Source organism: Phascolarctos cinereus, unplaced genomic scaffold (assembly GCF_003287225.1).
Source record: "Phascolarctos cinereus isolate Bilbo 61053 unplaced genomic scaffold, phaCin_HiC Scaffold_7;HRSCAF=346, whole genome shotgun sequence".
Lineage (NCBI taxonomy): Eukaryota > Metazoa > Chordata > Mammalia > Diprotodontia > Phascolarctidae > Phascolarctos > Phascolarctos cinereus.
Window position 1 is genome coordinate 181,512,849 of NW_027556180.1, and position 16,132 is coordinate 181,528,980.

Consider the following 16,132-nt stretch of genomic DNA (forward strand, 5'->3'; position numbering starts at 1 on the left):
ACTTTAAGGCAGGCTCTCTCTCTCTCTCTCACACGTCACCTGAGATCGTGGGGACCTTATAGGACAGGGATGATTTTTGCCTTTCTTCGTATCCCCACCAATTAGCATAATGCCTAGTACACAGTAAGTGCTTAATAAATGCTTGCTGACTTTATAGCACCTCTCTTATAAGGGTTACCACAACTAAATGTGAAGCTACAACCACTTTATTCCCAGCTTGATTCACTCTCAGGACTTCACCTCCCATCTTACAGGTGCAGTACAAAAACTAGCAATTGTGCTTCCTGAGTCTTTCCACAAAAAACCTCCCAAAGGGAGGGGGGTAAATGGTAAAAGGATTTTGGATCCAGCTTTCTTACAGCAGGTTTGTGAGGTCTGAAGACTTCTTTTTTCTCTTCAGGCTTTTTTGTTGCATTTTCATGGCGCTGGGATGGTGAACCTTCTGATTTTGATGATGCTGTCAGACCAAATCCCAAAAATGGGGAGGAGGGAAGATACATATGATGATTATTTAAACATATCATCTCCACCCCACCCACCCCCGAAGTATGATACAGTATCCCTAAGGTAAGCCTTATCTAGCTTCTCTCTGGACCTTCCCCACTCCCACTTCTCATCCCTACCTAATCGTCCAACAAAAACTGATGTTCGGCCAGGAGGATCCCCCTGACCTATCACTCTACGTAGGCCTTCTTCCTTCAGAACACTGCCTTCATTTTCACGTTCTGTAAGTAATAACCTCAAAAAGGACAGAGATAAAAGTAATCCCTTGCCTGTCTTAATAGCACAGGGAGTTTCACTGCTCATTTTTTCCCCAAGTGAATTAAAACTAAAAATAGAAATTATAGAAATCTTTAGTAAAATAATACTCTAGGATTTTTAAAAAATACCCAAATGCAAAGGGAAAGTCTTTCTTAGGAAGAAGAAAAGTAGAGAAATAGAAAAAGCAGAGACAGGAAGTCGTACATCTCACTCTGAAGCGTTCACCAGATCCACTCTGAGAGCCAGGATGGGACCCTGGCTGTGAGCCCGAATTACTTGAACCTGAGGAGCTACCACTGCCAGGCCTTGGCACCAGCTTCTCTACCCTCTCCCACAGTAATCTGGGTTCGATATTGCTATTTGGAAAGAGAAAGATAGGGGGGTAAAGGGTGGGAGACAGAAAAAAGTCAATTTCATTAGCTCAAATTACAGAAATCCAATTGTAAACATAAATCAAACGATGCATTTAGCTGCTGGTAAGGAACTGATCTAAATCACTTATCTAGAACACTGTTAGTATATCTTAATAGAAAGGAAGCACACCAAATTCTTTTCTACTTTCTATATCCCCTAGGGAAGAGAGGAAATGACATAATACAATATCTGTAGTTTAAGAAGAAAAAAAACCTTCTCTGTAACATAATTCAGACCAGGAATTGATAGCCCATAACCCCTATACTAACTGTGGCAACTACCAATGGTAGTGTCTACTATTCTCTTGAAGTCAGGTACAAGACGCAAAGGAAAGCAGGTTGGTAATGGGACTAATATATAACTGTTCTGCTTTAACTGGCAGTGTGATTTTTGTTCTTACTAGTTCTTAAAAAGATCACGAGTTTTGAGTTTTAATTTAAATACAGATTGTATCCCTTACTATGATATGTTACCATGGACTTAATTCCTCCCATGGATGATTACTACTTGTGCGACCTTTGGAGCGCAAGTCCCTTAACCTCTCTGGGTCTCAGGCTCCTCACCTGTAAAATGAAGAGGCTGTACTAAATGGCCTCTGTGGTCTCTCCCATGATCCTCATCACATGCACTTGATTTATCTTCTCCTTCCCTCCTATTATTACCTATTCCTCATCTGACTTTCTTCTTTGGATGCTTTACTGTTATTGTGGCATGGAATTTGCTTAACCCCACTGGTGGAACCAAATGTTACAACACCCTGATCTGTTCAATATATCAATGTATTGACCGATCCCCATCCTATAATCAAGGAACAAGGTCTTAACCTGAGATGACAAATTGTAACTTTTCATAAAAGAGTTATCAACAGGACTTCAACTAAGGAACTTGTTAACACATCTGTACTTGCTACGCATTCAACTGAATTCAATGAACATTAAGCCCTTTTATTCTGTATACAGTAAAAGGAGAGAATCAGTGGTTCAAATCTGGCCTTTCATACTTAGAACTTATGTGGGCCTCAGTAAGTCACTTAATCTTTTATGTTCCTCAAACAACTTTCTAGGATTTATCTTACAAGATACATAAGAGCTGGGAGAGGGTATTCCCCACTTTGCAGAAATCACTGATTCTTTGCATATTCACAGGTGTAAGCACAGTATTAAGCCCTAATGACAGAATTTATAATTGAGAAAGGAGACAAAGCTGTCAAATCATTATAAATACAAGTCAGAAGGACATAGAAGTGATGAAATGAACTTATGAGACATTCAGAGAGGGAAGGATCATGTCTAATTGTGGGGAACAGCAGAATGTTCCTTTAAGGACGTGACACGTGAGCTGGGCCTTAAAAAGAGAAAAAGATTTCTGAAGGACAGAGTGGGTCCCAGGTCTAGGGGGACATCATGCCCAAAGATGCTGAGGCAAGAGAGGGCAGTATGATATCAAGAACAGCCACTAGTATATCTAGCTAGAACACAAAGTATATGAAAGGAAGGAGTATGGAATTAGGCTAGAGAGATAGATTAATGCAGGTTGTGGAAGGCCTTCCATTACCAGAAAGACTATAGATTGTTTCTGCCACTCCCACAATTTAATATAATTTAAAACCTACTACTGAAACAATGGCTTTGTTTAGAGCCTTTTATTTAAAACCTCACCAAAAAAAATTCAGATTCTATTGCCAAGGCCCTACAGGGCTGAGAGGCCAAATTGATCTCCAAGGTCTATCAATATGCTAAGTGATTTTTAAGAACAAAAATCTCTCTATTGATGATATTCAAATCCTCATGGGTTATGCTCAAAATCCTAGAGAGACCCATGATGACAGCATCACAATTTCCTTACATGGCTACACCCCAGGTTTGCCAAGACTGGGTTAACTAGGCATTGACTGAGGCAGCTAGATGGCACAGCAGAACTAGAGTCAGGAAGATCTGAGTTCCAATCTGGGCCTCAGACACTTACGAGCTGTGTGACGCCTTAGTTGTATGGTGTTGTGGAGTCTGTGTTCATATTATGTAATGTATTTGTACCAGCAGTGTTTGTACTGTATTTGTAAAGTGCTAACTATATGCTAACTGTTATCATCATCATCATCATCGACAAATTTCTTGCATTTTATTACTCAAAAATCTCTTAACGGCTCTCTCCCGCTTTTACGATAAGACACAAAATCCTCAACCTGGCATTTAAAGGTTACCATACACAATCTGGCTCCTACCTACCTTTCCAGTCTCATTTCATATAGTTCTCCTTTATACATATCCAAGCAGCCTGCTATCTCTTTCTCATATATGATATGCCATATCTTGCCTCCATCATTTGTACAAGTAACTCCCCCATGTATGGACTGTAGTTCTTTCTCATTTCCATCTTATTGTATCCTAGCTTCCTTCACAGCACAGCTGAGGGCCCACTATCTACACAAGGCCTTTCCTGACTCTCCCAGTTATCAGTACTCTCCCTCTTGAAATTATTCTATATTATGTCGTATACACTTAGTATTTAATTATGCCTATGGTGCATCCTCCTCATTCCCACCCCCCACTCCACGAATGTAATCTCGTTTAGGGCAGAAACTATTCTGGTGTTGTCTTTGTGTCCCCAGAGCTCAGTACAGTGCCTTGTACATACTGCTTGAATCATTACTGCTGAATTGAATTTCGCTTCTCTACTTAGTCATCATCAGCTAGGCCTTATTTGTGGCACCTGCCTTTCCTTCCCTACACTGAGGTTCAAAATACAGAAGTAGCCACTCCGAATGATGGGCAAATGGAATTTGGAATAAATATTCCAAAGAGAAGTCAGTGCCCTAGATTTTTTGCTCCTTTCTGAGCATTTGGTATAATTCACCAGTGCTAAGGAGACATTAATCCTTTGTCTTTAGCTCCCTCCTCCCATTCATGCCAAGTTAACGATTTAATAACCACTTTATAACTATTAAAACGGCAAAGTGGTTTCACAGGCCTCCATTCTCTGCAGAACCTACCCCTGTTTACTGAGAAGAAAAATAACAGAATTTTAAAGCAGCTTTTCTTTTTCCAGAAATGGTATTTGCCTAGAAGTCCAGAATTCACAGTTACTGTATTCTCCTCCACTGTCCTATCCAAAAGGCAACATGAAGAATGTTGAGACTGTACAAGAGAACAGAGTACACCTTACCCCTTCCCTTACCTTGTAGAGTTTCTCTGACCTGCTTGATTATTTTGCTGCCCACTGCCCTGCAGTGGAGAATCACGGCGAGATAAAACAGGAGAACGGGACGTTGTTCTCACAGGTACCTTAGGCACAGGAAGAAGGGCAATTACATTACCGATAAAAGGAGGGGAAAAGCCATCCCCACCAAAGGATGCATTCAAATAATTTCTAATCATGTTACCCAACCTGGTAAGATGGACCCAAACATCCCTTTTCCTTACTGCTAATAAAGCTTCCTCTGGTTCCCCATGCATCCAATGAGGAGGACAGAGAACCTAGTCTAAGGTACTTATGGAGCCAACACAAATATCCTCCCTGTGTCTGACACTGAAAAAGAATATGATGTTTCGACTGAAGCTTCAGTGGCAGGGAACACACAAAGCATTTCGCTGAGATAATGTGAGAACCAGGAAAAAACGCTCAAAGGAACTGAACAATGATCCACACATGGGTCAGCAGGAGGGAGAGGCTAGCAGGAAGCAAGGAAATGTTCAGAAGAAGCAAATTCCAAGTGGAGGGGGGAAAATCTACCCAAATGTCCCTCTTTGTTTAATTCCATCATTCTATAACCTTATGAAGAAAAACAAAAATGTCTTTTGGAAAAAAAAATAATAGAATTTTCCTATGATTTGAGGATCCTACCACTGGGATTAATTTTTCTTTGAAGTCTTTTCCTGAACATTTTAATGTTTAGTTAATACTGTAAAACATATCACATAGCTCTTATATGCCATCATAAAGCATCGCCAACACAGAAGCTAATTATATTTGGTCTGGAAGCCTATTTCTTGTAAGCTTCAGCCTCAAATAATTTTTGCTATAGCTGCTGCTGGCTAGGCACAACTGCCTATTTCTGGAGTCCCTCCCCACAGTATATACCCTTCTATTAACTTTTACTGCCCCATTAGCTCTGGTGAAGAGTCACCACACCCTTAAAAAAAAGGTATCCATCTGTCTTTCTACTCCTTACCCTTGGAGGCACCTCGTCACTGTCTGATCTAGACCAAGCCTTTTGGGTGGGATCGGGTACTTCCGACTTAGAGTCAGAACTTTGACTTAGCACCTCACTGCGTGAAGGTGGACATGGGTCCTGAGAACGAAGATGGTGATGTGCAAATTTGGGAGGAGAAGGGTCACTGAAGGAATGGGATCGCGAGACAGGGGAAACATTGTTCTTGAGAGATGCCAGATGGGACCACTGTACCTTACGAGAAAACAAAACACAAAACATTCAATGCGTTCTGCATAAAACTGGCTTCCCAGTCAACACCAAATCCAAAGCGAAGAGGTGGCAACAAGGGACACACCAAGTAGAGATGGTGGAAGGCAAGGAAAGACCCAGAGGGCACAACGTGTAGAAAAGTACAAAGGTATGTCTGTAAGAAAAAGTCCTCAAGGACATGCATCTGGGCCAGGTACTTCTGACTCAAGAGTCTGGATCCCTCATGCATACCTAGAGAGCTACATTTTTAATGGACCATCTGGTGCATGCACACACATGTCAAAGCAGGGGGGCAGGAAAGGAAGGAAGAGAACACACAAGATAAAGACCACTGCCAAACATGCAAACCTAAATACATCCATCTTCACATTACCTGCTAGATTAAATTTCAGACACAATTAGCAAAGAAATAGCACATTCATATAAAAAAAAAATTAAAGACAAATGCCTTTATGACATTGCAGCCCCCCCAAACCCTCAAGTTTTCAAAACACTTTCCCAATTTTTTCTTCATCATCCTTCTCTTTTCAAATAATTATGGCTCTAAACATTCCTAACTCAGTTTTGCAACATGAGAAATGTGGCTTCTTTAGGAATATGGAGTACTGTTTCACTTTTTCAAAGTTAAAACTTAAGTTTAACGTTTTAACTACACCAGTGCTGCTTCTAGTTTGTTTCTTTGTTTGGGGACAGGACGACACACATAAATTCAGAAATGTGACAAGGATTAACCAGCTGAATTTAACTAATTACTATTAAATTACATAAAGGAATGCTAAGACAAATACATGAAAAGAAGGAGGGACAGAAAAATCAAATTGATTATATCATCTTTATGTATATAAGCACAAAAAGCCTGGTGGTAGTCTACATGTGTTTCACATGTTAATGGTACTATCATTATAATACCATCATTTAAAAATGTGATTCATATGATAACTTTATAAAGCCTTTAGAAGAGTGTGGAGGCTTTTTTTTTATTTTCAAGAAAAGACCCTATAAAATCAAACCATTAACTGATATTATGAAAAAAAATTACAAATAATATCCTACACATGAGTAGATTTCCAAAGTTTCTTATGTACAGTAACTGATCCTCTTTATTGTCTTAGACAACAACTACTTTTGCGTATGAGGGACAGGATAGACTGCTTTTAGGAACCATTCTAAATACAAGAGAAGAAAAATCAGTGTATAAGCCAGGGAGCCGGCTCTAATTTTCCAAATTCCATAAGTGACCATGTATACTCATAATGACTCTAAAGATTTCCTTTCTACAGTTAATAAATCTTCATGACTTGAAGAAAATACCTTTCCATCCTCCTTATTTTCCATTTGACCCACCCTGGAACAGATGAGCACTGAAACCCTGGCCAAGTGATTCCTGGCACTGCATACAGACCAGCTAAAGGCTCCAGTGGCTCTTAGGTGGCACCTGAGGAAATTTCTGTAGATTGGTACTCATGCAGTATATTCCCCACCATATTAACCACTCCTTTTCTCTTCTAGATATTTTCATTTTCTCCCTTTCTGACATTTTCCTTTTCTTATTTTCTTTCTCCTTCCCTATCTAGGCTCTGATTCTAACCAATGAGGCTAAGAGGATTTGCTTAGGCCATGTACTGTTATTGTGGGTTAAAAAAAGGGTTCTCTCTCCCCAGTGAAGAAACTTTTTGTCTACTGCTTCCTTCCTTCCACTCCTTCCTTTTATTACTATTAATTCCTTAGGCTTAACACTGATATCCCGGGGATCACTGTCACAAATTAACGCCCCATTACATAATACTGTCATGTTCATCTGACATTTTAAAACAAAAACTTGCCATGATTAGGATATGACTTTAACCACTGCAGATTGAAAAGCTGCATGAGACTTTTACTGGTACCTAACATACAGAATTATACAGTTCTTCAAGCAGATCCTTATATGCCTTTTGAGATGGTGGGATCTATTTCTGGTTCTTTTAGGACGTTAGCTCTTTATTGCTTCAAAACAGTTTCATTTTTTGCATTTCATTCAATGCAGGGTGAGTTGTGGGCTCCCCATATCAGTTAGTATCCATCCTCCCCTCTCCCCCACAACTCAACATGGACAAATGATGCACAAGCAGTGTTGGCAAACAGATATCCAGCAGTAGCATTGCAAAGCAGGCAGCAGGACCACAGGCCTGAGACAGGTGGGCATTGCTTCAGCTTCAAAAGCAAAGGCAAGATACAGGAAGAAATCTCTTGTTCTAGACCTTTACAGTAAAGATGATAAAATGTAATACAAGCTGCTTCTTCTCTTGACTTCATTATTTCTATCAATGGCAAACTCCCAAGCTTGAAACCTTAGGGTCATCATAAGTTCATCCTTCAACCAAACAGCTACTAAATCTGTTTTTACTTATGTCTTATTTGTCATACCCATCCTCTTCACTGCTTCCATTCTCAGTGCTGTCATGCTATTAAAGGACCCCATTTCCTATAGCCTGGACTACTGTGATAAAAGCTTTTATCTGTCCTTCCTACTTCTAGACTCTCCTATCTTTGATCTATCCTGGATGCTGCTGACAGAGCAATTTTTTCCCCCTTTTTTTGGGGGGGGTTGGGGGAAGGGGGAAGGCAATTAGGGTTAAGTGACTTGCCTGGGGTCACAGAGCTATTAAGTGTCTGAAGCCAGATTTGAATTTAGGTCCTCCTGACTCCAGGGCCAGTCTCTATCTACTATGTCACCTATCTGCCCCTAGAGCACAGATTTGACTCTTTGGTGGCTTCCCACTACCCACTAAATAAGGTTCAGACTCCTTGAATTCCGCCTCTGACCCAATGACTGGCTGTGTAACCCCAGGTAAATCCCTTTACCTCTCTCATGCTCATAAAATCAAAGAGTTGAGCCAAAAGGGACCACAATGGTCACTGAGTCCAACTCTGATCATTTTACAGATGAGGAAAATGAGACTGAAAAAGGTTAAGGGTCATGCAGCTGTTTTTCTCATTTATGTAAAAATTCCCTCACCAGGCTGTTGTGAGAGTCAAACAAGGAATATACATATATATATATATATATATATATATATATGTAAAGTACCTCGAATACCTTAAAATGAAACCTATATTTCAACTGATACAATCATTAAAGGGCCTCTCTGATTAAGACACAGCACAAGTTTTCTAATCTTATTTTCACTATTCCCCTTCAAAAACTACGTTCCAGGCAAAGTGAAGTATTAATATTCCTGGAACATAACCCAAAACTCCCCATATCTCCCTGTCTTCGTTCATACTGCTTTTAGTCTCTCCTCTCTTAGCTTGCCCATCCAAGTCCTATATGTCCTTGTTTGAAGGATCATTTTAAATGTTATCTCCTCCCCCAGGCCATTTCTTAGTCCTCTGCAGCCAGAAGCAATCTTAGTGAACACAAGCTTTGGTACCCCTCTGATGAACTTTCAACAATGTGCTTTGTACTCCACAAATTCATAGCCACATCTCATTTCCCCTACTAGACTAGACTATAAGCTCAATAAAGAGCTTATGGTTATTATTACGTATGTACCCTACATGAGTACCCTGCACGGTGATGGCCTAACGTGCAACAAGTATTTAATAACTATTTGTTATATAAGCAGCTAGCAGGGTTCTTTTTAAAGAAGACGTCCCCCCCAACCCCCTACTCCTATCATGTGTATCTCCTTTTTTATTTTTTCATTTTTTTCATTTTTATTTTTTTTAATATCTCCTTTTTTAAACAACTCTCCTGCTTCAAACTCTCTTTCTAAGTGACAGAGAAAACAATCCTGTCCATTCCACTTCAGTACTAGAGCTTAGATGAGACAACCGAATAGGTCCCCCTGACCCAACCATATTTCCTGCTGCTACCTGTGGTTCCACTGGTCTCTGGAGTGCAGGGTGTACCGACTCGGAATTGCCATTGGAAAAAGACTCTGATCTTGAAGGCACTGGTGGCTCCAAAACTTTGCCTGTCTGCTTAGACTGTGCTTCAGGGGAGCCTTGGTTAGTTTTCCTAAATCTATCTTCCACCTGCATAGAAGACATAACTCACTGTTAGTGAACTAGAGTTCCAATACACATAGGGGCCTCTAAGTCTTCGGCCATTCATGAGGCCTCTTTAATTGTCCTTGGCTATTAGGAAAGACAGTGCTGAAAGGCAGCAAAATAAAAAGCAGCATTAAGATTTGCTTTAGGAAAACGAAACACTTTTTTAAGATGAAAAAGTGAAGACTGCTAAGGTTTGTTAGTACAAGGTAGACAAAAATAATTTTCATGGCCAGCTGCAACTAAAGCACATTTCAAGGAAAATCATTTTTCATATTCCGCTAGGAAAAAAAATAGCAAAATAACAAACATGTCTTTTTTGATAGTTCTCTAAAAACCAGCAGAGCTATCACTGGTTATAGGGGACCAGACCCAGAGAGTCTAAACGGATAATTAAGGAGTTTGGTATGTTTTTGTGAGATTATGGACTTGGTCTCCACGAGAAAACATACACTGCAAATGTCTCATCTCCTTGAGTCAATTCTAAGACTAGCGCCTTCCTTCTGCATTATCTAATACTCAAGGATTAGCTCATTATCTCATAGGATTAGGACTATCTGAAAAACTCATAAAGCATATACCACACGGCCCAATTTCCCTATCCTTGAAATGCTGTGTGGCAATCTGTACCTCCAAGCCTACCAGCTAAAAAGCCAAGCAACATACCTGCAACACATCCTTGGTATTCTTCTCCCCACCCCCATCCCCCTTAGAAGGGGTTTATAAAAACAAATTTATTCCAACTCTCATTAAAAAAAAAATCTAAGGATAATTTCGCTACATCATTCCCATTTCCCATTTAGTTGTCTGTCTCTTTCTCTCTGATCTTTAATTTAACTTTCAACTGAAACTTGCCACTGAGGCAGCAGCACAGTGTCCTGGAAAGAATGTTGGCTTTGTTCCTTACTAGCCGTGTGACCTGTGATAGATCACTTCAGCCATCAAGAGACAGTTACCTCTCGAGCTCTTTCGGCAGGTTCAAAGTGAGGTTTAGTTTCAGGGGGGTGATAGCTCTGCTTATTTCTTTCTTGTTGCTGCTGCTGCTGCTGCTGCTGTTGCTGCTGCTGCTGCTGCTGCTGCTGGTGATGCCTCCTATGGTCATGCTGTAAGGACAGGAGATACGCTTGCTCTTGCTGTAACTGCCTCTGGAGCCTCTCTGCCTGCCGGTGCTCTTCCATCTCCCGCCATCTGTATTCCTTTATGAAGGAGAGAATGATCAAAGTGACAGGATGTTGTTAATCTATCAAGTCCCTGGAGGGAAAATAGACCACCTATTTTTTTTCTCTCCTTTTATGTATTTTTTTCGTGCAGCAAAAGACAGGGATTATTATATGGCATGGTACCTGTAGGAAAACCTGACAGAATGTTGCTAACCATAATAATTATTGGATTGTTAGGACCAAACTGGCTTCCCCCCCTCCTAAAGATAATGATTTCAATAAAGATGTGATATTTTTAGAACAAAGACTGCATATGTAACAATATTAAACCAATACCCCCAGTTAACTTTATGTGCTGTGTGCTTGGAATATGGAGCATTAAGCACTCTCTTAAGTTCTTTCGATGAATGCCAAGGTCTATGCAAAAAAACCCAAAAAACAAAACAAAACCCAAAACCAAACCAAATCAAACCAAACAAAAACAAAAACAAAAAACTTGACCACCAAAACCAGAACAGTTCAATTTATTGAAGTAAATAAATAAAACCCTCCTCTGGATGTGCCCAAAGCAGTGCGACCACAGAGTCCTCCTCTCAGTGTTGTGCCTGTCAGCCCACTACACTAACAGAAATGGCCATTTAATCCAACTCCATTGTTCATACAGTGAGCGCAGCTGTGCCCAACTGGGGATGGGGGGGAGGGGGGAAATCCTGGGCCTGGCTGGATAAATGAACCCTAAAGCTATGGAACAAAACAGATACAGTGCGTTACCAGTAACATGGCCTGCTCCTGGAGCAGCTGCTGCTGAAGGATTTCCAAGTGCCGCTGCTCCTCTTCTAGCTGTCGCCTGATATACTCCTGTCACATAGAAATTACCCAGCAATCAATTTATTCAAAAGGAATGCATCAGAATCACCTGAGTGGAAAACACCAAGGGCTACTTTCCCCAAACATCTTTGGCAACAGTTCACTTAGGGATAGATGCCTGAAAAAAACCATTCCATAAAGGCCTTTGACTCTCAAGATGAGCAAAAAAAAAAAAAAACAGGGACACATAATCTAGTGATACATGTAACACTGTGTATTTGTATACACATGTGAGCATTCAGATGAGACATGAATGATGGACTTCAGAAGAGCAAGAATTCCATTTATAAGTACAGCAAGCTCCCGGTTATCTGGTACAGTTGGGAAACTGGGGGTGTTCTGGTTAATCAAAACTTCTGGTTAATAGAGTTAACATATATACCATGCAGAGATTATCCATTTTAAAGGCATACAACAAAAACATAGCAGTTAAAACACTTCTGATCATATCTGTATCTTTCTTGGATGATTCTGAAATCACCTGGAAGTACTTCAACAAATACAAATAAAAGTCATCAGCTCTGCAATTTTAATCTCAATGCTATTTATAAAACAATAAAAGTAGGTCTTCAGTGACCCTCTTTGGGGTTTTCTTTTTGGTGGTGTTTTTTTTTTAAACAAGGAAAGCCATTAAATAATGAAAACTGTTAAACACCTCAAAAATGTGTTTTTAAAATGTTGAAATGCTTATCTTGGTGTTGCAAGTCCAGGCACCATCACACGATAATGAAAATATTAGTTCACTGAGAATCAGAGACCTGGATTACTATTTCAACTCCACCAATGACACCTTGTGTGACATGTCATTTAACTTCTCTGGTTGTTTTTTCATCTGCGGAATGACTAATAGTACCTACCCTATCTAACTCACAGAATACTTTTGTGAGCTTCAAATGAGATAAAAGATCATAGACTTAAGATTTTATGGAGACCTTAGAGGTCGTGTATTCCCCATCATTTTACAGATGAAGAATCTGAAAGCACTTTTAAAAACATAGATCAGTCTATAACCCCTTTTCTAAATGAGACAATGGGCATAAGTAGCTGGGGAGGAAGGTAAGGGGATAGGATAGAGTCATTCCAAAGCCCATATGCATTCTTTTCATGGGAAAACACTCCCATTTTGTGAACTTTTATCTCTTGAGACTACTTTCCCCCACGTTGTTTTCATAGTTGTGGCCATAAACAGGCTTAACAAAAGAATGGGTTAGCTATGAATTTTGGCTGGTGAAGGGCTATGTGACAGAGTTTACTGTACATAAACTTCCTTATGAAGTCTAATCTGATACAGCAAATACAAACGGAGTACTCTGAAGTCACTTACCCTAAGGAAGCTGGCTGAAACACCTCAACTCTGACCTGTCCTCTACATCCCTAATCTCTGTATCCATCAAATCCTCATCATTTGCAAGTATACCCTACTAAGGCTTACCACTGCCATTAGCAACGGCAAACACTCACAACTAAATTTTGACACCAAACTAATTTAATTCTCTGATCTACACAGATTTAAAATGGCATTGTCTTTTGACAAGGAGTTCAGTCATCTGTTCCCTATCACCTCAAATAATTAAAAAAAAATATCCTGTTCAAACTACGCCCAAATCCTAGCATGTATTGACCCACTGCACAGAAGACAAATTTACACACACAAACACAGAAGTACACAAAGCATGCTCCTTACAGAAAGGCCATCATACTAATTTTTGTGTTAGAAGAGAAAAGCATCCCGAAAGTAACAGATTTTTAAAACTTTTCTTCTTTATAAGTTGGGGTACAGAAGGTGTAAATTCACAAAGTATAAGTACCACGAACAGACCACTTCTAGCCCTGTATCATCATTTAAGGTAATGTTAGTTTGTAAGTATTCCTGTCTAGAATACAGTAACCAATCAATCTCTCAAACTACTGAAGCGACCAGAAAGCTTATGTGGTTGAATTCTTTAAAGCTCCTAATTCCAAATTTAACCGTGACATTTCAAAACAAACACACACTTAAAAAATACCACGAACTAGTCACTAACTTCAAGCACAATGAAGGACAACAGTAAATTTAAGCTTCAAGATTCACATGCACAAATCAGTTTTTACTAAATATGTGTGGGATGAATGAATGAGCGAATAAAAGTGCAATCGGATATGCATGCAAACCCAACTCTTACAAAACGTGAGGCATGTAAGTTTAGTAAACAAGAAGAGCAGTTGAATAAGCAAATTTGAAAGACACAATTAGGCAGGGTAAGTATTTCAAATCAGAGTGTACAACACTATTTGAACTATCTCTTCTCTTTTTCAAAAGGCAATTATAAAAGCAAAGGAAGTTAATAGACAAAAAATGAGGGGACATAATGTTAGTGATCTGTTTCAAACTAATAAAATTCTGTAATAGAAAACAAATATATATATATATACCATAACAACTAGATCAATCACAGTCATGTTATTGTGCCTACACGTGTTTCAAGAATTAATGGTCATTTCTAAATATAATCATTAGCTGACCTCAATAAAATGCAATGGCTAAAAAATGACTTGGACAAAAAAGAGAAAAATTTGTTTTTACTTCCTCTTATTATATGATCTTGTCAATCAATCTACACGTGCACTCACCATAACATCCAATTTGCTACTACTGATTTCTGAAATCCTTTGCCAACATTTTTTTTTATCAGCAATCTTTCAATGCAACAAGGGATCCATTATAATTAAGCCAAAAGGACAGAGTTAATAATTAACTATAGTCATAATATTGATTTATCAGCTTCTGTGACATACATCTAAGAACTAGAGGCTATTTTCAGGTATCTTTTCTAGAGTAAATTACTATTTACTACTATATTACTATTATATTACCACTCAACTTGAATAATAAGGTCACTATAATTCTCATGTAGCTTTATATTGTATTTATGAGTAATTTAGCAAGAAAAACAAAATGACTTTCTCCCCTATTGAAAAAATACAATCAAACCTCTCTCACTCCTCAAAAATAAAAGTATTGTCACCTTCTGTCATGGACTCACCTGCTCCCTCTCCACTCTCCTCTTCTCTTCTTCTGCCCTTCTTCTCTCTTCCTCTTCTTTCCGTCTTCTCTCCAAGTCCTCAAGGCGTCTCTTCTCCTCTTGTTCTCTCCTCCTCTGCTCACGCTCCTGTTGCCTCCTAGCCTCACGCTCTCTTCTTTGTTGCTGCAGAATTAAGGGAATTTAGACGGGTAGGCACTTGGTTCTTTCAAGCTGGTTTCTGCTTATGGAGTAATATGGGGGTCAAAGGAGATCAATTTGATCACTGCCATGCCCAGTCAGCATGTTCACAGTCACAAATGACACTGTAACTTCAATTAACCTTTTCACAAATGTTGGATACACAGGAGGGAAGATGTGAGAGTGTGTAAACAACTCAAGCACAATCAGCAGAGACAACTACTAAGGGGAAAAAATCTTGAAAACCTTACAAAAACACTTCTTCAAAAAGACATCCTCATTTCCATTCCTTAATTAAAACACTCCTGTAGTGCTCATCCCATATCCCTCAAGGTTCCTGGAGACACATACGCTCTTTCAAATGCTGTCTCAAATCTTGGGGCAAACTGGACCTCCACAGTAGCTCTTGGCCCGGTGGACTGCCTTAGAGTAGAGAATACAAGGGCATCAAATCAGAACTGTCTTTACTTCTTAAGTGGGATTTTTTCAAACACATGGTAGCTCTCATACACCTCTCTGGATGGTTACTACATGGAACCTGTTGTTACTTGTCATTACTGGACTTAGGTAGTAGTTCTTTCTTGGTGGGAATTTTGGTCCAGTTCGGGTTCAAATTTAGAATACTATTGAGAGGATTATCACCATGGAAGAAATGCAGAGGGGACAATAAATGCATCCACTGCTAGATATACTGCAGCTTTGGAATAAGTTTAGTTTCATGATATATTTTAAGAGAATTGAGTTTGGAGAAGATCTGGGTTCAAATACTGGTTCTGCCATGACACAAGAGCTTGAAGGAAAGCCTAAATTTCACTAGCAAGACTAACCAGTATGTCTTGGCTGGCACTGGCAAATTTAAGGCATCTAGAGTCAGGAACACTTATCTTCCTTAGTTCAAATCTGGTCTCAGACACTTACTAGCTGTGTGACCCAAGGCAAATCACTTAACTTGTCTGCCTGCCCCAGTTTCCTCATCTGTAAAATGGGAATAATTAATTATGCATACCTACCTTCCCACTGTGAGGACCAAATGAGTTAGTATGTAGAAAGCATTTTGCAAACCTTAAAGCACTACACAGCTGATAATCATTGAGTAATTCATTACTATTCATTCTAGGAAAGTTTTAAGCAACTGCGTTAATTATCCCCTGGAATTTATTCATACATGCATACTTTAAGGGAAAATTTGAATGTAGAATTAATTTACGGCAAGAAACTCAGCCTTCCCCCCCAGCCTAAAAATCATATTGACTCATGTTCTAATCTCAGATCTC

At 39.4% G+C, this 16,132-nt stretch overlaps 1 protein-coding gene across 33 annotated transcripts in view; it reads right to left on the reverse strand.

Annotated features, from left to right (window-relative positions):
- Positions 1-16,132, reverse strand: part of MAP4K4 (mitogen-activated protein kinase kinase kinase kinase 4) — a 267,340-nt gene that overhangs the window by 32,864 nt on the left and 218,344 nt on the right. For 4 of the 33 annotated variants that reach the window (XM_078147397.1, XM_078147398.1, XM_020987850.2 and 1 more), the window contains exons 13-20: positions 14,682-14,843; positions 11,563-11,649; positions 10,588-10,827; positions 9,455-9,616; positions 5,345-5,578; positions 4,351-4,457; positions 967-1,118; positions 360-457 (exon numbers count right to left, since the gene is read on the reverse strand). In XM_078147397.1, coding sequence (XP_078003523.1) covers positions 360-457; positions 967-1,118; positions 4,351-4,457; positions 5,345-5,578; positions 9,455-9,616; positions 10,588-10,827; positions 11,563-11,649; positions 14,682-14,843 — 1,242 coding nt within the window. The remainder of the gene's footprint in view (positions 1-359; positions 458-966; positions 1,119-4,350; positions 4,458-5,344; positions 5,579-9,454; positions 9,617-10,587; positions 10,828-11,562; positions 11,650-14,681; positions 14,844-16,132) is intronic. The other 29 variants (XM_078147407.1, XM_078147416.1, XM_078147401.1 and 26 more) reach the window with 10 other exon arrangements.